A 24,622-nucleotide genomic window follows, 5' to 3' on the forward strand; every position below is an offset into this window, starting at 1 on the left:
CCGACCACCAGGCCAGAAACTTATCATCCTCATTTCGAAATGCCCCCCCCCCCCGGGGGGAAAAGTTGCAGGGTAAAACAACGTAGTAAAAATGTTTGGAAAGAAATATAACAAGGTTGCTATATTGAGTATTTATAAGAAAAACTCCTAATCATTCACTAACTTACTTCGCGTTTTTACAATTTTATTTCTATTTCTTTATTTTTGATAAAACATAGTTTTTTTTTTCTGAATACTGCAACAAATGCATATTAGAAAATTTTTATTTTTATTATTGACGTGCTTATTTTTGACAAAATTTCATAAACATAATTTAATGTTTATGATTCCCCTTCCTCCGAAAAAAAAATTAAACATCAAATAGTGACTGATATCGCTGTTGTGTTATTTTAATAACCTTATACCTATTCTGCCCATTGTGTATATAAACTATCCTAATAGAGGAGAGTCCTAAATGTAGCCCAATACAGTTACGCAGATTTCATTAATTTTCTTGAATCCTTTCTTAATTCTGGTCAAGGCAATTGCACTTAACTTGTTCATTCCATTCCTATGAGCATTCCGAAATCTTATTTAAAGAATGTCTTTAAAGATAAAGTTATATCTGAATGGAATACTTTATATCAAGCATCGACTAATGCACAGCTCACTAAGGAATTTATTCCATCCATACAGAGACGCCTAAAAGCTCACTACTTTGAGTCAAATTTTAAGCTTATCCAGTTTCTGACTGGGCATGGAAACTTTAAAGCATATTTAAAACGATTCAATTTGTCGCCGACTGATAGGTGTTCGTGCTACAGTGGTGCAGTCCAGGATGCCAAGCATTTGATATTTGAATGCACCAAGTTTATTCCGGAAAGACGTAAACTGAGAAACTGCCTTCGAAAGAACAATATAGCTTGGCCTCCTCATTTATCTGCCTTTGTACAGTGTAAAGCATCCTTCATTTCCTTTTGTACTTATGTTAATAGTATTTTTCCCCGTATGATTTAAACTTTACTTCAGTGTGTTTGCCTACTTATATTTGCATATATACTTTTGTATTTGTATTTTGAATATTTTAATTGATCATGCTTCTTCAATTGTTTTATAGCATTTACTGTATGTTTCTATTACTATGTGAGCAATTTTGCTTCATTTTTGTTTTTGTTTGTGTATCTACTTGTTTTCCCCTATTTTTCTTTCTTCTTTTTTTTGCATTTGTGCCTGCGACCTTATATTTGAAATTTATTTTGCTCTCAATTGCGTACTGACTTACATCTGTTAGCCTTGTGGTATACTTGTTGGCACACAAGGAGTTTATACATAAAGAACAAAAAAAAAAAAAAAAAAATGCTGTCACAAACATAATTTTCCAAGGGTTATCTAAATTTCATGGTAATATAATATCTCCTTCTTATTCCTTATGTAAATAATAAAAATATTTAGCAGAATTATTCTTCCTTAGATTTCCGAAATTGAAGTAAATGATGATATATTTACTGAAGAAGTAATGAAAAATTTTTAAATTTTAATTTAAGAATAAAATCTAAAATTAAAGTAAGCGAAAATATTTTTTTTTTTTAAATTTCCAACATTCAAACAGAATTCCTATGATAGTTAAGTCAGTATAATTAATAAGAACATTATAAATTTTAAAATTATGCAAAATTCATTATTGCGCTGTAAAATTTTCAGAAGTTATTACGGAGAAATGATGAAATTTCTTATATATGTACAAACACATGTCTTTATTATTTGTGGAGATAGAGGTTGGAGTTACAAATGGGTGCAGTTGCGGAATTGAAAACAAAATCAAAACCCTATATAACTGGTTTCATTTTTATACAGCTCCAGTATTGATCATTTCATTATAAGTAAAGTGTTGTACAGATGTTTTGAATGTATCTTTCTGTTTTACATTTTGAAGTTATGAATTTGATATGCGTTAAAAAATACTGTCCATTCGCGGATTTGGAAACCCTTCGCGATTTTGAGTATGTCTCAGGAGGCATTTCTTTCATCAAAAAAGGGATGACAGGAAAGATAAAAAGAGGAGAAGTTTACATTTAGCAATAGGGGGAACTCAGATTATTCGGAAATTAAGAGGAGTAATAACGGCTCGACTTTCTGCTTAACTACCCCCTAATGAAATACAATCCTCGAAAAGGATTAGTCACGGGACCCTAAAATGATAAATAGACCAATGATTTTAGCTTACAAAACAGCATACAATGTTTGTGAATTTCTAATAATACTGAGATGACTGATTTCATTTCTTGATTACATTTTTAAGAATTAAAATCCAATACCGAAGCAATAAACATCCTTTACAGCATATCCAGGTAAGCACTCGCATATTTTCTTATTATCCCAGTTATAGGCGCACGATTTTGAATTTTCTCCACAAGAACAAGCTGGAAAATAAAAGATAAAAGGAATCATTTAGAAGGGTATTAGATGATATATAAATCATTTCTCGGAACGAATTATTTGCGTATTTTTTCACTCATGAAAAAGTAAATATCTATTAGCTGTCACAAAGCAAAATTTTAATTACTTATAACATTGCAAATATTTGTAGCAAAAGATAATTATGAAATTTCAAATTAGCTGTTGAAAGCTCAGTTGGTATAAACTTCTTATACAAGAAAAAAAATATATTAGTTCTCGATAGATGACCAGTATTTCAAATTTATGTTTAATTAAAATACATTAGTCTGTTGTTCCAAAGAAATGTAACATTTAGTAGCTTCTCGAAAAATCACAAATTATTTTTGACCAATTTTATAAAGCCACAGGAAAATATTTTTTCCGTAAGTTAATAATATTTTTTATAAATGATGCAACATTTAAAAATTGTGAGTGGTAACTTAAATATGTGTGAAGACAAGGCGTAGAATGCCACCATTTTTAACACAAAAACTCTATCGATCAATTAATAATATTTTGCATTAACGTGAAAATTGTTTTAAAGTTTTCTGTAAAAAGTATATATCTTTTTCAGTATCAATAAGATAAAATAACATTATTTTAAGTACATCTCTTTTCCATGTTTTGTTCTCCATTCTTTAGCGTGCCGACCGAGACCGAAGAAGAGCTAGATATTGAATGACTGACAGGATTAATGAAGTGACTAATGATAAGTAATGAATGAAGACAGAGATATGCATTTCTTCTACTTCAGGACGAGTGATCAATAAACCAATGTATTCAGTCAACAATTGGGCGGTAATAGCTGTAGGGAGATAGGTATTAGCGACATTTTATAGAACAGTTGTTCAATAATTATCACAGAGCTCAGGAATACTAGTGAAGTAATAATAACACTGTTATATGGAGTGAAAACACAACGTACGTTATTGTGTCTCTGTCAAAGAAGCAATATGCAATAGTGTAGGCTGATCTTCTAGGCTATTTTTTTTTCTCGAAGAAAATTACATTCTCATGGATAGGAGTAGTAATTTCCACTGTCAGTTGTGGAAATATACAAGCAAAGATGAAAAATGGCGTGCAACATCCATTAGACATCCTTTCATGGACTAATACTGTAAGTAAGTGTGCAGGAATGTGCTGCTTGCTAACTGATTTATTCAGTTACCAGTGAGGTGTTAACAGCTGTCTACAATACCACTAGATTTAGTGGATTCTCACTCTGTTCATCTTTTTGATGAAGGATTAAATTTGCATGTGCAGTACACTCCCGTGTATCCGGACTAATGTGACGGAAGAGCAGATCGGATAAGAACAAAAAAAAAGTTGTATAGGCCAGAATTCTGTGAACTTACTTCTTTGCCCCCCCAATATCAGGAGACAAAGTTTTTATACCAAAATTCACTGTTATAATACGTATTTCCTCACTTCTTATTACTAAGTCTTCCATTTATTTCGAAGTAGAATGTGAACGCTGACTCCGCCCTGTGAATCACAGAAGCAGTTGCCGGTAACGTGCCGAGTTAAAATAGAAGGCTCTGCACTGGTAGTTTATATATTGTTACGAATCTGTGATGCTGCTTCCCAGCATAGCTGGTTCCATAGGAGGTCCCAGAGCTTGTCGACAAACTTGGCGACCATTTGGCGACTTTGGAGCCAAAATAGATTATACCCGAAACATCGAGAATTTTCCCGATCCGTCCAGTAGGAACGGAGATACGCCTCGGACGTTCCTGATTGGTTGAAAGGCTTCTAGCCCCGCCTCCTGAGACCTATAAAAGGAAGCATCCGCAGCTGCCGGGCGGTGGTGAATTGAGTTGCGAACCAGTGGAGTCGAAGAGTAGTCGGAAGCGAAAGAGTAGTAGTCGTCGTGAACCAGATCGGAGAGAGTAGTCGTGGACCAGTGGAGTCGTCGTAGTCAGAATCGGCGGTGAAGAACTCGTCTTCCAGGGACTAGCAGAGCAGCGACGGAGTCGAGCTGTTGTTGCTGCACGTCTCGGCTGAAGATAATCGTCTTCTGTACTATATATAGTTGTCCTGTGTGTCTTCGTGTAAATAAACGTCGTTGTTTTATTTTCTACTGCCGCCTGCTGATTGAGCGTTCTCCACACCGTATAACTCCCACTATCCAAACGAACCCCGGGAAATTTCGTAACAATATGTTTATATACTACACTGCACGCTTCAAGAATTTGAGATAAATTTAAAGAATATAAAAAAACATTTAGCATACTCCAAGAACAATTTAAGAATTCTGTACGTACTGTGCAAGTATAATCAGGAACAGCGGCAAGAACGGAGGTCCGTATGCATCGATGAAACAATGAACAATGAGCAGAACGCTGCTCTTTTCCTGCCACAACATGTATTTTGTACGACACGTAGAAGGATCGTTGGAGACGCCAGCTTCCAGTGTCTTGATAATGTAGCCAATGCAATGCCTTGCTTTCTTCATTTAATCAAGAAAAAAGAAAACTAGTCCGGATAGCACGGAAGCCGGATACTCGGGAGTTTACCGAATAATTTCTTTTTCAATTATTACTAGCAACTTGCATTATTATTATTTTTTCCCCCTTTTTGAGCATCAATTCCCAATGTTAAAATCAACTTTACTCAAATGTTTCGTTTTGCTGTATTCTACCATCTCTTCTTTTTTTAGATATCATAATTCGAACACAATTGCAGATTCTTTGCCTTTTGATGCACAGCAAGATTTTTTTTTAATCGTTCTAAATAGATTGCAATCTTATACTCTTCAACCCGATGAGTATTATCTCCTCTCTGTCTTTTCAATAAATTTTTGTGGAACATTCACATTTAGAATTAATTTTAAAAACCTAAATACCACGAAAAAGGTAATAAAGATTTTTAAATGGAAGGAGATGTTTGTATTCAAGACGCAATTTAATAGAAAACAGTAATCATTCTACTTGAAAGCAACGATACTTACAGGCAATCGTTGTCATCAGAATTGTTGTCATCAGACTTGAGGAATGAGTTGTAACTAATGTGCTAGTTTCGACAGCTGTGAAAGGTAATTAGAAATAAAATTCATTTATTAAAATGACAGCTTAATGACATGCGTAATATAATACTGAAAAATGTAAACGCGCAAATAAAGCATAAAAGATAGTTTGATTTAGCTATTTTATATGAATTGTTTGAAAAATGATGAAGGTGATACTTCACCTTTTGACTAATGTTCAAAACTGTGAAGTCTTTTCCCTTCTCATTAATATAACTAAATTAGATAAGGAAAGTTGTCTGCATCTATAATTTGAAAGCTATTTTTACACATTATATAAAGAAATTCAAAATAATTTTAAATTAGATTGAGGAAAAAAACTCTTGTTTTTGTTTATAATGGTACTTGACATGGACAAGCTCCCTGACGAAGTCAGCGATTTTAAGCCAAGGGAGCGTCTCCTGTTTTAGTACCGCCAACTAGAGCCAAGAGTACGTCTTGGCTACTCACGCATGACATTCGCTTGCACAACCCCTTTTTACGGGGGGAGGGCACATTCATACATCTCACAGATAGAGCAGATGAAGAATAACCATACCCGAATCGGAACTCGAACCCAGGACGCCGAGGTCACGGGGAAGACAAGCCACCCCTATGCCAGGAAGCCGGTAAAAAGCTTTTAAATATAATAATATTATTTAATCTTTTAACGGGCACGTTTCTTTCAAAATTTACATTTACCATCGCCCAACACAAGCAGTGACATTTTACTGACTTATTTAACCCTTTAAAGGGCCCTTTTTTTTCTAGTCATATTATGTTAAAATATTTTTAGACTTGAAATTAGAATAAGAAAAGGGATTCATGTAGCTTATTAGATAAATTTAATTTGATTCATTAATTAATTTGGTTCATTAATAATTAAGTAACAAATCAAGACACAACATTTTCTGTGAGATAAAGAACTGAAGCATCTAAGTTTCTGATTTACTAAAAAAATGTGTTAGAACTTATGCCAACCTACATAATTTCATACAAAGATTGATAAATTTGGTGGGAAGCATACTTCCCACGGCTCTAGAAAGGGTTAAAAGAAAAAACTTGAAATACAAATAACTTCACAAATAAATATGCATTTTTGTAAAACTATTTATTATTAGTTATTTCAAAAAAATATATTAATTACTCATGAAATAAGTGGTAGAAGAACCAAATACAATGTAAATTAAAAAATGCATTATTTTTAATTATTTTGGTGAAACGAGCTTCACACAATGGAACATTACATGCTGAACATAACACTTTTATCCGTTTCTGGTTAGTTTTAGTGTTACAATGTTTCGGAGATAATTTAAAGCAGTGGTAAGATATTTAACACTGCCTTAAAAAGGGTTAAAAATGATGTTGATAGAATCTATTTATAGAAACATGTAGTAAGAATTTTGTTACACTAGGTTTTCAATCAAAGTTTAAAATTTTAGACGAATCATTTGACTTCAAATTGTATTAACATTCAGGACGAAATTTGTTGAATGAAAACAAAATATTTATTCGGTATAGAATGCGATTATTGAATTAATAATTAATTTGGTTTCCATTAATAATTATTTATAATAACTGTTCATGAATGGAACTTAATTGATTAATAATAATTAGTTAATCATGTATACAGGAAGAAAATTCAAAGAGTGTGACATTACCTCATCAACATGATGCGATTCTCGCCAATTAAAAGTTTGAAACTACTGCATATCGTAAAAGGCTTCATGTAGCCGAAAAACATTCTTTTTATATTAAACAGCTGTTAATTTTTTACGTATCTTTTCCTTAATATTTCAATTTTTGTATTTGAGTATAATATTTTTAATATTTAACTCGTTCTTTAATTTTGTGTTATGAGTTAAGCATGATACTATGTAAAAACCACTGTCTTTCGTATTAATGAATTTCCAATATAATTATTTAATAACACTTTTAAATTAAAATATTGTTTTAAAAAGTTAGTTAACGTAAACACTATTGAGTTGAAAAACACACCAACACAGCAAATTGCACATCAATATTAAAATCTGTCTTGCAAATTTCTCTGCTTATATTTTTAATATGTTAACTTAGAATTGTTTAATATAAAGCTGAAACAAATTTAGATTACAATCTTCTATTTTTTTGTGCTGTATAAAAGGCAGGTCGGAAAAAAAAGTGTTTTTTCCCCATCCAGTAACTAGCCATTTTTTATATTATTTCTTGAAGTAAACAAGTATTTTATATTTGAAACAATTATTTAATATTTGAAAGGAAACCGATTATGAAAACAGATAAGAAATCTTTCATCAAAATTGTATAATTAATATTTTTCGTACCTACACATTTCCCATCTCTTTCAATAGTTTTGGGTCTGCAGACACATTTCTTTTGACCAGATTCAAATCTGCACAAACCATCCAAGCCACAATCGCATTCTATGAAAAAATATGAGTGAAAAAATAAATGAATTTTGTAGCAGTTACATTACTATTTGGATACTAGATCTTCTCTTTTGGATACTAGATGGCGATGCCTGATTAGGCCATCCCATAATCCAATGCAGGTGTAATTAGAATGAAATGCAATGCTGTTCCATTAAGCTGCTCGCATGAATATTTTCTTGTCTGGTCTTTGTGTTAGTGTTTGAGTGTGAGAATGTGATTATTAAAGAAATGTTTCCAACAACATTCATCCTGTTGCTTCCTGCATGGATCATAATAATCTACATACCACCACAATTTAATAAAGTAGTCTTTTAAGACTAAAAATAGAATTTTTCATTGTAATTATTTTTATTTTCAATTTATAATGAAATAAATATTCATTTAATTTTCTCTTATACTCATTCTCATGTTCCATTGCTAGTATATAATTAAAATATTTTTAAATCTTTTTAACAAAATTAAATTATTGTTATAGCATTCAAATGAATAAAATCTTTGGCAACTAAATAAGATTATTGATTCTTGCCAATTATAAACCAATTTAAATAATTACTATTAATTGGTAATTATAATTTTAAAATATTAAAAGAAAAATCATTGAGAATTTATGGGTGTGGAAAATTTCAAAACGCCAATGATCATAAATTTCAATTAAAATGTTAATGACAAGACCCCATATTTGCAAACATAAAACAAATAAAATAAAAAAAAAAGAGTTCAAAAATTAAAATAAAATATAATAAATTTTCACTTTTCTTTTTTTTCAATTCTAATACTGTTTTTAAAATGATGGAAAAGAATGTAAAGGCTATTCAAAAATTTAATTAAAAAAATTGTAATACAATAATGCTTAAAGTTGATTAGTAATTTGTATATCTTTATTTATTTCTAAAATTTAATTTTGATGGTATAAAACCGATATTTACATCCGAAAAGTTTAATTAATAGCTTCGCAGCGCTCGTGAGTATAAATACAAGCAATGAAAAATACAGGGCGGTTATAATTAAAGTTCCACTTTGAAATGATCATAAAAGGAAAACTACTGGACCATATGTTATCAAACTTGGGTAATAATATAAAGGAGGTCATGGGAATTTCTTTTCTGCAAAAAAAAAAAAAAAAAAAAAAAAAAAAAAATCAAAAACTCACTACGAGCTGTGAAATGCCGCTATATGCACTAGTGGTAAGCAAAATAGGACATGAAGACACCGGTTTAATGTGTTTAACCGGTTTAATATGTTTGAAACGTGTTACAAAGTATGTTCAATGTGTGTTATCTCAAAAGCACTGTTTATGGTGATAATATAAACAATTTGGTGGAGCTGAAAGAAGTGATACACCGACATGTGCGTAACTTTCCTCCTGTTATGCTAAGAGCTATTGTTGAGAATGCAATAATGCAATTTAACTTGCTTTCAGAAAATGGTGGACTCCACATTGAACATGCTTTGCAACACTTTTCAGAAAGGATTAAACATATTTTAAACCAACGTCTTCATGTCCTATTTTGTTTAATCCTATTTTGCTTAACAATATTGCATGCAGTATTATTTCTACCCTGGTATTGAATTTTTGAACTTTTTTTTTGGTGGAAAAGAAATTATCATGACTTTCTTTAAACTGTTACCAAGTGTGATTACATTTAGTCCAGTACTTCTCCTTTTATGACCATTTCCAAGTGGAACTTTAATTATAACCACCCTGCAATATTGTGAAATATTTTCAAAACAATAAAATTGGAGAGAGAAATTTTACAAATAGAACTGCTGTAGCTGAAAAGAGGAAGTTTTTAATTTTGAAGTCGTGTTCAAATGGTTTTTGTACAATTATATGCTCTAACGTTAGTGAGGAATACGCATGATTGGTCTCTCCGACTATGGAATAAATATCTCATTGCCCTACCACTGCATTAAAATTGTAGATCTGGAGTACAGTTGCCAAAGCCATGCAAGGTATCTACGAACAACAGTTTCGATATATAAATCTTTGGAGTGAATCCATTATTTTTACAGAATCTATAGAATAAATACTTATTTTAGACCCTTTTTTTAAAACCAATTGTAAATAAAATTTCACTCTAAGTTATAGCTGTAATTCTAAAATCACCAATAGAATATTATTGATTTAAATCATCGCGGTTCCATGCGTACAAAAGCACAGATCATCAGTGAAGCATTTGAGGGATTTGGTAAAAAATTTGATATGAGATCTACACTTTAGATACTGTAGAACCTGTGAACTAAATTTCATTTATGTAGTTTATATTATAATAGTTATGTTTTGCAGTTTTTGAATTCCCTTGTATTCGGATAGGTAAACAGATATTCAGCTGAATGGATTTCTTTCAAAATTTGAGAGAGATTTACACATCAAAAGGATGGAGAATTGCATAACAAACCCTGACTAAAAACTTCATCACTACACCGATAGGTGGTACTGCGCAAATAGGGGGAAGTACCCTCTTTTTTACAATAATTCCAGCAGTAATCCCCATGATAGGATCATGCATAGTCATAGAAATGCGAGTTAGCAAATATTCACTTCATGAACTGATTGGTTAAAGGCAATACACGAGCAGCTCAGAGATTGCATCAAGAAGCGGCCCCACAGACAGATGTACTGGACCACCTGAATTTTTCTAATGTGCATCAAAATTTAAACGAATATGGGTCCTTAGAGGTAGTAGGCATAGTGAGAACACGCCATAAATGTCTCTTACTCCATCCATGACGATATCGTAGAATGTGTTGTCAGTCGTAGAGAGTAATCTAATATACGTGTAATAACTGCTGCCGTAGATTGCGCACTGAATAATATGCATATTATTTTGCGAGGCGGAATTAGGAATTGCAATACCGGACCAAAATTTCAATACCGGTATTCGGTATTTTTTAAATCTTAATACGGGGATACCGGTTTTAATACCGGTATTAGAAATTTTAGAAAAAGAAAGAAAACACAGGTGTTTCTTTGTTTTATTTGCCAGTTTTATTAGAAAGTGTAAATATCTCAAAAAATAATTTGTAACTTATAAATTATAACAGTATATAATCAAAAAAAGTAAAGAAACATCTTATTTATTTAAATCGCAAAAAAAAGTGTAAATATCACTATTTAATCAGTGGTACTATTACAAATTTTTGAAATGTGATCTTAAAAAAACCTAACGCATCAATTGTACTGTCATTAAGCCTGAAAAGTAATTTTGTGTAAAAATGACCAGCTGTCGAAAACGCTCTTCAACGCTAGTTGGTGGTACTGTTAGCAATGCGTGATATACCTTTTCCAAGTATTTACCTCTAAATCCCTCATCTTCACATAAATCGATTTCTCGTCGGATGGTTTTGGATATAGCCGATTTCTGTATTGTATTTTGGTTCGTTGAAATTTTTTTATTTATCGCTATTTCTAATTTTTGTTCAAGAGACAATTCCTTTTCACTATCGACAGTAGTGACATCATAATCTTCGATAATTGAACCGAATTCTTCTGAATGTGGATAGGTTTGTGGGTAAAAAGTTTTAAGAAAATTTACTCTAAACTTTATCAGATTTGAATTGGTTATTTTCTTTTCTTCTTTTTCATTTTTAAAATCATTATAATTATGTAAATACCATAAGACATTTTCTATTTCGGTATGCCTATCTTCTGTGTGATTTTTCAATGCAATATATAATTCTTCAGATAGTGATGTGTGCTGTTCTTTCAGTGACTGCAACATGAAATTTATTGTTAATTAGAACCTCTCCGACATTAGAATCTAATATTAACTCCGACTCTATAAATTAGAGTCTCTCCGACATAATGCCTCAATAGTCAGTTTTATTGGAAGTAGAGCTGATATAGTTCTGGATATTAAGTCGAATTCACTATCTGAAAAATTAATTTACAGATTTAAGTCGATTATTTCTTTTTGAATGGGATTTCTCAGTTTCAAAAATCGTTCCATCATTAGGAGTAAACTGTTCCAACGTATTTTAGAATCTAATATTAACATATATTCTGTTTTATTTTCAGTTAGTATATATTTTAGTAATATATCCTTTTTATAGGCGAACGTTTAAATATCTTAACTATTTTTCGAACTTTATAAATTATAGGAAGCAATTCTTGATAGGTTAATATTTCATCCTCATTAGCAATATCTTCTTCAACAATTACATTGTCATTATCTTCATTGTCAATATCACTCTCGCTCTTACTCTTTTCAAAGTTGGAATCCGAAATTTCTATATCCACAGTATTTCGATTCTTCTGTTCTTCATTTTTTTTTGGTATAATACATCTGTTACTCCTAATTGAATTCCATGTGCATAGCACAACTGCTGATTTGCACCAATCAACTTTCCAACTCTTTTCATAATTGTTGCCCCTTGAGTCGTTATGGACACAATATTTTCTTTCAGGATAATCCATGTTTCGCTAATTTAGATTTAAGCAATTAATTAAGCCATTAATTATCTAATTAATTTCCCCCGTTAGGAAGACATAAAAACAAAAACGTATACTATTTTGGTATGTTCGCGATACCTGAACATATAATGGAGACAATTTTAAAAATTTCTAGTAAATACCGAAAAACCGATATTTAAACTTTTGAATACCGGTATTACAAAATTGTACAAATGGTTCAAAATACCGGTATTCGGTATCCCGGTATACCGGTATTGTAATCCCTAGGCGGAATCTTACATCCATATCATCTCCAGAAAGTACAATCACTGCTCCCCAAATATTATTCTGCACGTGCACGTTTTGCACAGTGATATCTCCATCAATGTACCCGAAGATGCTCATTTCTTGCCTTATGTTTTGTTTACGGATGAGCGTACTTCACTCGAAATGGTGTTTTGAGCCAGCACAATACGCATTCATGGACTCACAGGAATTCTCACGGAGTGACAACGCATAATGCGCATCATTGTTTCTCAGTGAATATTTTAGCTGGCTTTGTCAGTGAATGCTTAATCAGGTCATACCTGTTGCCATCATTTCTGACATCAGAAAATTATTTCATTTTGGATGAGGTTCTACCAGGCTTACTTCACCCTTGCCACAGAATGTGAGACGCAACATGTGGTTTCAGCATGATAGGATGCCTCTTCGTTTAGGAAGGTATGCCCAGACAAATGTAATAGTGTCGTTTGGGCAATGATGAATTAGACGTGGTGGACTGATTGCCTGACACCCATTCTCTTCTAACTTAAGCAGCTTTGATTTTTTTTTCTGTGGAAGCACTTAAAGCCACTTAACTTATATATACAATGTCTGTCCTGTCTGAGTTACTGCAGATATTGAAGAAAATAGAAGTGTGTTTGACTGGGCTCGCCAATCCGTGATCTGTCGATGCATTGCGTAAATAGCTTGAAGTGGGGTAACTTCGAATATGTTTTATAACATTTACATATGGTATCATTTACTACAGGATAATTTATGAGCAATAAATATTTCTGGTAATCTCTGTCTCGTGTCTCTTCATTTCTTGAGCCTCTGATACAATTTTCCCATGACGTTTCCAGTCATGAGTTGCTATGCCATTCTTAGTCTTTCAGATGTGCCCTATCTCCCCTTTATACCAATATTTAAGGGACATCAGTATTCAAATTTCTCAGTTCTAGATTGAAGCGGTTTTGAGACATTATATTCATAGACAGATAGACAGACTGACAGATAGAACTAATACCAAAAATGTGTTTTTCGAACTTGAGGATGTGGAGATTCATGAATTTCGAGGTTTGGACAATACAATACCTCCTCTGTATTTAACATAGGAAAAAATCAGATACAGTATTTTTTTTTATTTAAATATTTGTCGTTAGATTAAGGCCGTTCCTCCCAATTATTCAGAAAAAATGCTTCTCTATACTGACAATAATTTTTAAGAATACGCTTAGGTATTTCTTAAAGATAAAAAAAATCTATATTTGCCGTGAAAATACGTTTTTACTTTTTTTGTTTAGTAACTGTGTGAGATTGAATCTTCCAATTGAATCTCAATTTCAATGCCTGCCAAATACTGAATTTTATTTATTTATGTCATAGAGTTTTTGGAATATCATTTTCTTGTATGAACTAATATAAAGACAAAATTTTTTTTCCCTTTTAGATACTAAAATATGATCTAGATATGATCTAAAATTTAATACACATCTACGATTTTGGTGATAAATCTGTTAATTCCATCTATAAATTCTTCGCGTTTTTTGAGCTGTGTTCGTATGGATAGACAGACTTTTCTTCGACATATTTCGACCGAAGTTTGACAGATGCCTTCAAATTCGGCGAAGGGAATACATACTAAACTTCATTCTCACAATTTAAAGTATGTTTAAGTCAACATGCTCATAAATATCCAGAAATAATTCCGATTTTTTTAGGGGGGGGATTTAACGAAATCTAAGGGGTAAAGATTCGTCAATATCTCGAGGTCGAAATTTTTTCGATTACAAAATTTTTTCTTTGAATGCGAGAAAATATAGAAGTGCATATATTTAAGAGCATATTTTTAAATAAAAAATACTACTTACCCACACATTTCCCATCCAACTCTGCCGATGAAGGGGCGCAGGTGCATTTCTTTTCTTCTTCCACAAGGCTGCATATTCCGTAGACACCACAGTCACATTCTACAAAGTACGCAATGAAATCTGTGAAGGCATTTTACACAAGGAAGGTAGCAAATAATTGTGTAATTCCTGATTACAAATTATTTACAATAATTACGCAATAAAGTGTATTGTATTTGCCTCATTTTTAATAATAATAATTCCTGCTTCTATCATTTCCTGTCATCAATTATTTCCTTCAGTACTCAACCAGAATCTTATTTAAACGTTGGGATTAATTTTCAAAAAAATACATAGTTTTATCTTTAAAATATGAGATTTCAAAATAAGGCTTTTGGAAGAGAAACATTTAATACGTCTTATTTCTTCTTCAGGACAAGTTCCACTTCTATTTATTATCTTTCGTTAATGGAAATGCTCCAGGGAATCCTTTTGTTCTTTGGGATGGCTACTAAATGAGGTATCTTCATTTTTAAGGTGACTTTGAGATCAAATGAGTTCGAACCATTCAAGAACAACATTTAAATGATCCAGCGATTTCTGACAACTTGTGACTAGATTCGGGTTTTGTTCCTTAATAAATAAGCTATAGATTTTGCTGAAATGCAGGTAATGAATCAAAATTGCGTGAAATAAAATTTTTCTGAAGTCCATATTTTCAAAAATCACAGGAATATATCTCACAAATATATAATTGCGTCTCAACAAGAGTTGACGGAAAGCCAATTTTTGGATGTTCATCAGTGGCTGACTGATCCGATTTGGAAACTTCAGCGTCTCTTATTCCCTTTTAGCACAAACAATCCAACAATATTGTTAAGATATCTTCACGATGTTATATGGCGTTCCGAATATCGAAAAAATGTTGTGTTAATAAGAAGGCATTGGGGCAGGCAAATTCAACTTTTTGCAAAAGCTTGCTATTACATTTCATCAAATGAGCTTGGATATTTCATGCAAAATTACCCATAAACACATTGTTTTTTGATCTTGTAAATATAAAAGAAGAAGTCAATTGAATAATAATATAATTGTTTACAGTATCGTTCATAAAACAATGACAAAATGACATGCTATTTCGGAAAATCTTTGATAAAATCTACCAGTGCAAGCAATTATTTACACCTTATGAACAATAAATTTGAATCGATTTAAAAATCCACTTTCACCAGTTTTAAAAGCAATTATACTGAGAACGATTTTATCTAAACTATAGGGAACATGGAGGCAAAGGATAGACGATATTTTCTAGGAAGAACATTGACTTTATTGTTTTGTGGTGAAACCTGGGATTCTGTGGTTCGTAGTCCAGTAACATAACCAGGATACAAAAGCATATGCTCGTGTAGCGTAGTTGTTAACTGGCTTATATGCTATTCACCACAGTTTTACCAAAGATCGAAATTGGTGATTTGTGCCAAATTCTAACTATATTATTAATGATTGTTGATGATAAAATGGAATAACACAATCATTTTAACGTGGCGACAAAACAGAATAACACAATTTTTTTTTTTAACTTGATGACAATTGTGATTCTGTTTGGATATCTTTAAATATTTTGTTTGGATCCATTTGAACAGAAAATGTAATAAAAAGAGTAATACAGAATAATTGAACTACAATTTTCATGAGTTAAAAGGTATAAAATTGAAAAATGTTGTAGGATTATGTAAGCTATAAGAAGTTGTCTTGAAAAAAAAGAGAACAGGTCTAGGCGTTATTCACAGGCGAAACTAAATGCAGTTTCAAATAACTAGATGAACATTGCACATAATAAGTACCTTCAGGGATTTAAAAACCAACAAAGGATAAAGGTAATATAGTATACAATGAAATTTAACCATTAATATTTGAGTTGTTAATTTGGAAGATAGTTTATTCAGTCGGTACTGAATTTATTACGGAGAATGCACCAAATAAATAAGTATAGAAATATTGGAAAAATAAGTCCAAAGAAATATTATTTGTACCTTATTATTTTTTTCACAATTTCATTGAACCTCTCTACAGCGGCTGTATGTTATTTTTGTGATCAATATGATTTACTTGCAGGTTTATGAATATTTATTCTGAATCAAAAAATATATGTATTTAAATAAAAAGAATAGATATCAATAAATCGTATCTGAAATACATCAATTTTTAATTTCATTAAAAAAATACTTACCGATGCATGTTTTTACACCCTTCTCCATTTTTTCAATATATCCAGTAGGGCATCTGCAGTTCACTGATCCGGCTTCATTCAAGAAGCATTCCTGAGTCTCGTGACAATAGCAATCTGAATTATATAAATAAATTCCTTTCTTTTGCCAGTAATTTAATAATTGAAAATACCGTCAGAACCAATTTTCCATTTATAAAATAAATAATTTTTATTGATGTCTTATATTTATTTTATTGTTATATTAGCCGCCTTTGGCGACCAGCCGGTTCGCCAATCTTATTGTTCGTTTAAATTTTAATAATTAAATATTTTACGCAATTTCTACTTTAATAGATTCTTCATCAAAATATTTTAAAACTCCAAATTTTGATAGTCATATAATTCACTCATAATATTATAAAAGCCTTGAGTCATAACGTAATATGTATCTCTCTAATTAGTTACGTTACGCTACGCTACGTACGTTACTAATTAGTTACGTTACGTTAACTTTACGTTAGCTCCCGTAGAATTTACGCTTTGAATTAAAGTGGAAAGAATTAATCTGCAATTAATATAATAATATTTTTTACTGAAACAAAGCATTTTTTAATAATATGATTACTGATAACAGAGTCACTGAGCGTTTAAACTTTAAGAAAGATATTCTTTAGTGCCCATAATTTATGTAATATCTCTAGAATTTGTCAACAAAATTTTCTCAGATTCATCATGAACAGATCGATTAATGAACAATGTTTAATTTTAAATGCATCAAACATTAAGAAAATAAACAGAATCGTTTAAAATAATGGGTCGAAAACAGGTTTAAAAAAACTACTTAAAAGACGATGCACTTAAAACTATAAGCATATACAAAAAATATATAACCAACATAAATACAATTAAATCAAAAACCATCCGTTGATAATATTGTCAACAATCAGAACACAATGCGCATGCGTGAATTTTCAACGCCAGTTACGGTAACGCAAATGCGTGAATTTTTCTACGCCAGTTGGGTAACGCAATGCAGATTAGACATTTTTAATTTCCTTTATTCTGTGTTATTTTAATTCAAAAGTATTTCAGAATGAATCTGAAAGATCGATTAATTAACAAGGTTTAATTTTAAATGCATGAAACGTTAAGAAAATAAACAGAATCGTTTGAAATAATCGGCCGAAAAATGTTAACCCTAGCCTCATTATTGTTGGGGAAAAAAAACTGAAGCCTTACTCATGGGGAAAATGGAAGATTTTTTGGCGGGAAAGTTAGTTTTTAATTAATAATTAAAATTCTAATTAAAAATTCAAAAAAAGGAACCCCAGGAGCACATTCCCGATCTCTAAGGAATTCCCGATCTCTCCAAATGGCCTGGCCTGTAGAGCGCCAACACACACACACACACACACACACATTGAGCTTTATATTAGTATAGATTACACAGTACTTATGGTATATCCATTTTGGCAGTACATTTCTTAAAATCTTTTTTTTTTTAATGTTAAAGAGAGATTTAAACCATTTTAAAGAGAGGTAAATTCTCATAAAGACTGGCTTCACCGGAAGTTTAAAGCATTTTTAGATGATCAGTATGATATTTGGTTCGCTATCCAGTCTTTTGTTTCTCTCGATATTTCACATAAATGAATGAGGCGCTATGTCAAGAGCTTATTATTTCAGGTTCATATATCAAGCAGATTTCAATGAATTTTAACATTTCCAAATGATCAGGAGATTTTATTTCATCTACCATTTAAAAATTCCACAGGTTCCATAGGTCACAGAACTAAGTCTGAGTCACGACTTCGTTGGCGTTACTCAAGAATATGCTCATATGCTCTGCAGATCTCGAGTGAAATGTGTTCTGGAACTGTTATAAAAACTCATATGGTCATTTAATTTGCAAGCTTAAATAAAGAAATTAAAATTTAATACTTACGGACGCAAGAACGTAAACCGTAAATGTTTTGTTCAATTTTTCCTTTAGGACATCTGCAAGCCGTGTTTCCAGATTCATCTAAGTGGCACTCATGCTCATGAGGACAATAGCAGGCTAAATAAAATATAAAAAAATATTTTACGATAATAATCCAAAGGCTTAAAAACAAATTAAGCCTAAACAAGTCACATCAATTTTTTTTCCTTCCATAAAACAATCAATCAAAAGCTAGTGTCCCAATAATCCTTTTTTCATTGAAACGGAATTCATTATTTCTTGCAAAGATTTTAATAACACGCAGCACTCTTAATGAAAACATAGCTAACGTTCTTTGTATAAAAAGAACCGGCTGCCATGGTTTTTCTTTCATAGAATCTTTAAACCGCAAATATTTTCCCTAGTATTAACATAGTAGATTATTTTAATTTTTTTGATGAACATTCTTCATTTTGAATGATTTGAAATAAAATCGTACGAGTTATTTTTTTGATATTGTTGTTCCACTTGCGATTTTCAGTTTCCTAAATTTCAGATATAAGCCTATTTGTATCCGTAATATGACGCTCATGCAAAATTCTTCAATATGTCATGTGAATTTCGATCTGAAATCTATTGCAAATCTCATAGGGAGAAAATGCAACTAACATTTCCATATAATTTATAACAGATGAGTTAGATGTGACATATATGAGCATTTGGCAACATCCACTTAACCGTACGGAGACCCATTCGTAAATTACTGATATTTACACTCATGTCCAAAATTAAGGTCACAAAAATGTTTTCAAAGTAATTCTAAATGGCTACCAGTAAAATTTAAACAAATTATATTTTATATATTGTGAAGGAATGGCAACATGATATTAACCTTTCTTGTGGGAAAAAAGGTTATTTAGCATTAGTTTATGAGGAACTACTGAAATTAGACTGTTTAGGCATCTGGGAGTTTTGCCTGCAATTTTGTGAATATTGCATTAAAACAAAAAATTTAACCTGTTTCCTGTGAGAATGAGTTCTCATAATCGTTTAGACGATTCCTTGAGATGGAGAGCCGTTGGCAGGCTTGAAGCTGGGCAGTCTCAAGCGGAGGTGGCTTGATGATTACAAGTAGCGCCGAAAGTGGTATCCAGGTTTGGAATCAATTCCAAACAAATGGTACTGTAACCAGGAAGGCCGGCCAAGGTCGTCACAGAGCAACGACGCCTGCACAGGATCGCTATTTGGCATTAAGCGCACGACGGCATAAGCTGACAACAACTCCTCAACTTGCTCTTGACCTTGCTGCTGCGTCTGGAATAAGAATTTCCAGACAAACAGTATACAGACGTCTCGCAGAGAGGGCCCTTTATGCCCGGTGAGCAGTTAAATGCGTCCCTTTGACTGCATCCAACAGAAAAGCCCGGTTCTTGTGGTGCCTAACACAGTCTTGGGCACAGCAAGAATGTGGGCGTGTTTATTTCAGTGATGAGTCGAAATTTACCACACAGAGTGACACTCGTCGGATCTTCATCTGGAGAGAGCGAGGAACTCGCTATCATCCCTCCTACGTAAAAGAAATCGATAGAATTGATGGCAGAGGAATCCTTGCCTGGGGTGGCATAATGTTGGACAGTCGTACACCACTGCAGGTCTTCGATGCGAGTACTGTCAATGCACATCTCTATAGAGATGAGATCCTTGAAGCCTATGTGACGTTGTTCCGGGGTGCTTTTGGCCCAGACTGCATATTTATGGACGATAACGCGCGTCCACACAAAGCCCAGATCGTTGATGATTTCCCTGAGGAAGAGGATATTCGACGTATGGACTGGACGTCGAGGTCTCTGGACCACAATCCTATTGAACATGTTTGGTATGGTCTCGGAAAAGCCATTGCACTGCGTAACTCCCCTCCTAATACCCTCTAAGAGTTGAAAGCTGCGCTTTTGGAAGAATAGGCTTTGTTGCCCCAAGCATTTATTGACACCCTCGTAAACAGTATGAAAGTTCATTGTGAAGCCTGTATAGAAGTGCAGGGTGGTCACATTCCATATTAGACAGGCTTTTCTCGAGGTAAATGATTTATCTCTGATTCATAATGTACCACTTTTTGATATACCCTGTTTCTTAGTTCCCAATTAAAATCGTTTCCATGTTGTTATGTGTCTATGTTCTTTCTTCCATTGTAGTGTACCTCTGTGCCAAATTTCGTGGCAACACAGTGAATAGTTTTTCATTTTTCTCAGATTTTAAGTTTGTGACCTTAATTTTGGACATGAGTGTATTTAAAATAAGAAAGATTTTCTTATATTGATTGTCTTATTGCATCTTGTATATATTTCTATATAATTTAAAACAGATGAGTTAGATGAGTGACATGAGTTAGATGTGCTTAGAAATTTTATTTTCACAAGGATAAAAGCTACAGTTTTTTTTTCTTTGAAAAGCCATTATATTGTTCCATCTGGTAATGGTGTGTGTAAGGGTAATGTGTTAGATTCTAGAAGATATAAATTTATTAATTAATCTGATTGGGAGAATAAGCGATTATTCTGCCGGATAATGTTGAAGTAATTGTGTAATTTAGATTTATCTCGCATTGCACTTTTTTTTCATACTAAGTTATTTTAACCTAAATGTAATCTATTGACTAAATTAAGCTTATCTAGATGTAATTCTTTGTGATTAATTAAATTGACTCAAAGTTTAGCTTTACGTATTTAAGAATAACTGAAACTCAAATCCAGTGTTCCATAGCAGGTGTATGCTTATTTTAGGATTGATCGGTGAATAGACTCCATTTAGACAATTGTTTGCGATTGTTAAGGAGTCAAAATAAATTTCATTTTGCACAAAAATCCCTTCAACAAACTTATCATATTTTTAAACATCAATTTTAACATTACAGGTTTAATTTCGTTACATAAACATCCAGTTTTTAAGTAACACCAAGGTCATTTTAGGATGTGCCTCGCAAATTTGAACTATTAACATATGTCGATTCAACTTTCAGGATTTATTAGTAGGAAACTCTCACTGCACTCATAAAAAGATTTAAAATAATTTTCTCCCGCATTTAGGTCAATCACAACTAAACACATGCTGAGTACGCTGAAAAATTTACCGAAACACCTTTCTCCTGAGAGCTCTGCAATCGGTTTGAATTCTACATTTGGTGCACTGATGAATCTTGCAAATAGCTTGCAATAAATGGCCGATTCTTCTGTTAAAAGTATATAGCTCAAGCTTTTTTTTATTAAAAGTAATTTTTAAATTATTGAGAGGAAAACTTTTTATTTGTCTACGACAAATATTCAGTTTAGCATTTCTTTTTTACGAATAAAAAAAATCCTGTGCACCTAATCATATAAATCTAGAGAAGTATGGCTAAAAATGACTCTTGCATCTACAAACCACAAGAAAAAGAATTCGGTTTTGTGTAGGGCATGGTAAATCAACTCACCTTCATTTGTTGCTTGGACAGAAAATCCTATTTGCTCACAATAACATGCATTTTACCTGCTCACCATATCATTAGTATTATTATATAGTCGGCATTTGTATTTTTAAAACTACTTTTGTAACATTATTTTCCTTATTCTATTAGTCAATGCTTACTGAGGCAAGTTTTAACACCGTCTTCCACTTTTTCAACTTTTCCATCTGGGCATCTGCAGTCTGCTAGTCCTTGGTTATTGACGAAACATTAATGTGAGATTGGACAGTTACAATCTGAATAAAATACAGACACGTATTTCAAATGTTGGAATAGGTATTTAAAATATCTAGCGAAAAATAATTTCCTTTCAAGTCTTCAATTTCTCTTGTGTGCCAAATATACAAAGAGATAATATCATATTTATCAAACAATTTGACAGCAAGATATGGATGAATGTCAACTTTTTTGATCACTCTCACACCAAAGAACTTTTTGTTTTTAGATATACAGTATATTCTCGAGTATCAGGTTCGAGACAATCCGGTTTAATTTTCTTTATTTAATTAATTGAGGAAGATAAAGCATTGCATTGGTAACATTGCCAAGGCATTGGAAGCGGGCTTTTGTTACGATCATCCTACGTATTGTATGCAAAATATAAGTTATGACAAGAAAAAAGTAGCGTTCTGCTCGTTGTTCATTATTTCGCCAGTGTGTAACGGGCCTCAATTGTTGCCGCTGTTTCCTGGTTATTACTGCACAGTACTTAGAGGATTCGTCAATTGTTCTTGGTGTATGCTTAATGTTTTGCTAAGTATACCACAGTGAAGAGTACAGAATTCATGTTAAAATGTTAACAGTTTATACTCTTTGATTTACTTTTTCTCTAATTAATTCTTGCAATGCAATATATAAACATATATAAACTACCAGTACAGGGCCTTCTATTTTTACTCGACATGTTACCTGAAACTGATTCTATGATTCACAGGGCCGCGGCAGCGTTCACATTCTACGTGGCTTGAGATAAACGGATAGCCGAGTATTCCATAAGAAATGAGAAAATACGCATTATAACAGTGAGTTTTGCTATAAAAACTTTGTCTTTTGATATTGGTGGGCAAAGAAATGAATTCATAGATCTCCGGCTTATCCGGTTTTTCTTTTATCCGGCCCGTACTTCCGCCATATTAGGCCAAATACTCGGGAGTCTTCTGTATGTGCCTTGTGGAGGTGATAATTAGGAACCACGCTAGGTAAAGGGACGAAACCCAGATTAAGATCTTTATATAAAATTGCAGATTTTCTCCAAGTTTTACAAGTTATTATTCTCCGAAAGACCCATTTAGTTATTCGTTTTCGAGTAGTTATATAAGCGAATGATTTAAATACGCAAGATGAAGAGAAAGTTACGTGAAATTTGGTACGTGGTTTTCACACTAAAATTGAAGACTAATAAGAAATCTTCAACCCAATTCTTAGTAACAAAAGGAGGCCGCGGTGGCCTGGTGGTAAGGTCTCGGCTTCGGAACCGGAGGGTTTCAAGTTCGAGACCTGATTCCACCAAAGAACCGTCGTGCAAGTGGGTCAGTTGCACGTTAAATCCGTCATGACCAAACGTCCTCCCGCTGGTGTGGTGTGGTGTGGAGAGGGGGGTGCCAGCTCAGGTGTAGTCCTCGTCATCTGACCGCGGTTCAAAATTACGAGGTCCGTCCCGAAATAGCCCTAGTGTTGCTTCAAACGGGACGTTAATATATAACTAAACTAAACTAAACTTAGTAACAAAAGGAAGTTAAAATACGTTCGATGTTTTTCTTTATTATATTACTAAACTAATCGCAAAACATCTAAGCGTCCTTTCTAAATTTACAAGAAAGACTAAAGAGAACATGGCACTGTGAAAAGTGCTAAGCGATTTTCTGACTACAAAATATATTTCATAAAAATCAGGCGTATTAGTATTCCAACAAACTGTAAATAAATCCGTTATAAAAACAATTACTATAGTTCAGAGTATGTGATGGCAGTATTTTAGTTTTCGCTACGTGACTTCCAACACTTGTTACTGATTATTAAATACAGCATTTGTTCATTCTAGCTATCAATGTTTAAATACAACAAATTTCTGCAACAAAAAAATGTTCTTCTTCACGTTCTAAGAAATTGGGAAGAACAATAAAAAAGAATGCAGCCCATGGTTGGTTCTTGCATTCTATTCCATTTGTCAGGTCACTTTTTGTTCAGTAACATATGAAATGACCAGAGAGGAATTTTATGATATTGATGATTGGGGGAATGAATAAGTGCGGAAGTCTTAATTTCTTTTTTAATAGAAATAATTGATTGGTCACATCGGATCAAAAATAATATTGGACTTTGTCCCTTATATAGGTCATTTAGTTAAAAAATAACTTTTGAATCATTGTTTATTTTACGAATTAGTTCCGATATCCGTTCCACGATATCTAAACTTGAAAGTTACGTATTTATAAAAATTTTACTATTTATAAAAAACTTCACATTATTATCTTCAGTGATTATTTTGTACTAATATTTTGTAATCAATCATAGGTTTTGCGATCATTTAGCATTTTTTCATTTCTAAGAGTTCTTCATGAGGAAATGAAAAGATTTATCAACACAATTTTCCCTAGAATATCCGGGAACATTTTTATCGGAAAGAGTAAGACTATAA

General features: G+C 32.5%; 1 protein-coding gene across 1 annotated transcript in view; it reads right to left on the minus strand.

Moving 5' to 3' along the window:
- Nucleotides 1–24,622, minus strand: part of LOC129975219 (neurogenic locus notch homolog protein 1-like) — a gene marked incomplete in the record, with an annotated part of 118,297 nt that overhangs the window by 26,587 nt on the left and 67,088 nt on the right. Inside the window, 6 exon segments of the mRNA XM_056088216.1 lie at nucleotides 2,295–2,399; nucleotides 5,366–5,440; nucleotides 7,741–7,839; nucleotides 14,377–14,475; nucleotides 16,586–16,699; nucleotides 18,510–18,623. Coding sequence (XP_055944191.1) covers nucleotides 2,295–2,399; nucleotides 5,366–5,440; nucleotides 7,741–7,839; nucleotides 14,377–14,475; nucleotides 16,586–16,699; nucleotides 18,510–18,623 — 606 coding nt within the window.

Source organism: Argiope bruennichi, chromosome 7 (genome assembly GCF_947563725.1).
Source record: "Argiope bruennichi chromosome 7, qqArgBrue1.1, whole genome shotgun sequence".
NCBI classification, from domain to species: domain Eukaryota; kingdom Metazoa; phylum Arthropoda; class Arachnida; order Araneae; family Araneidae; genus Argiope; species Argiope bruennichi.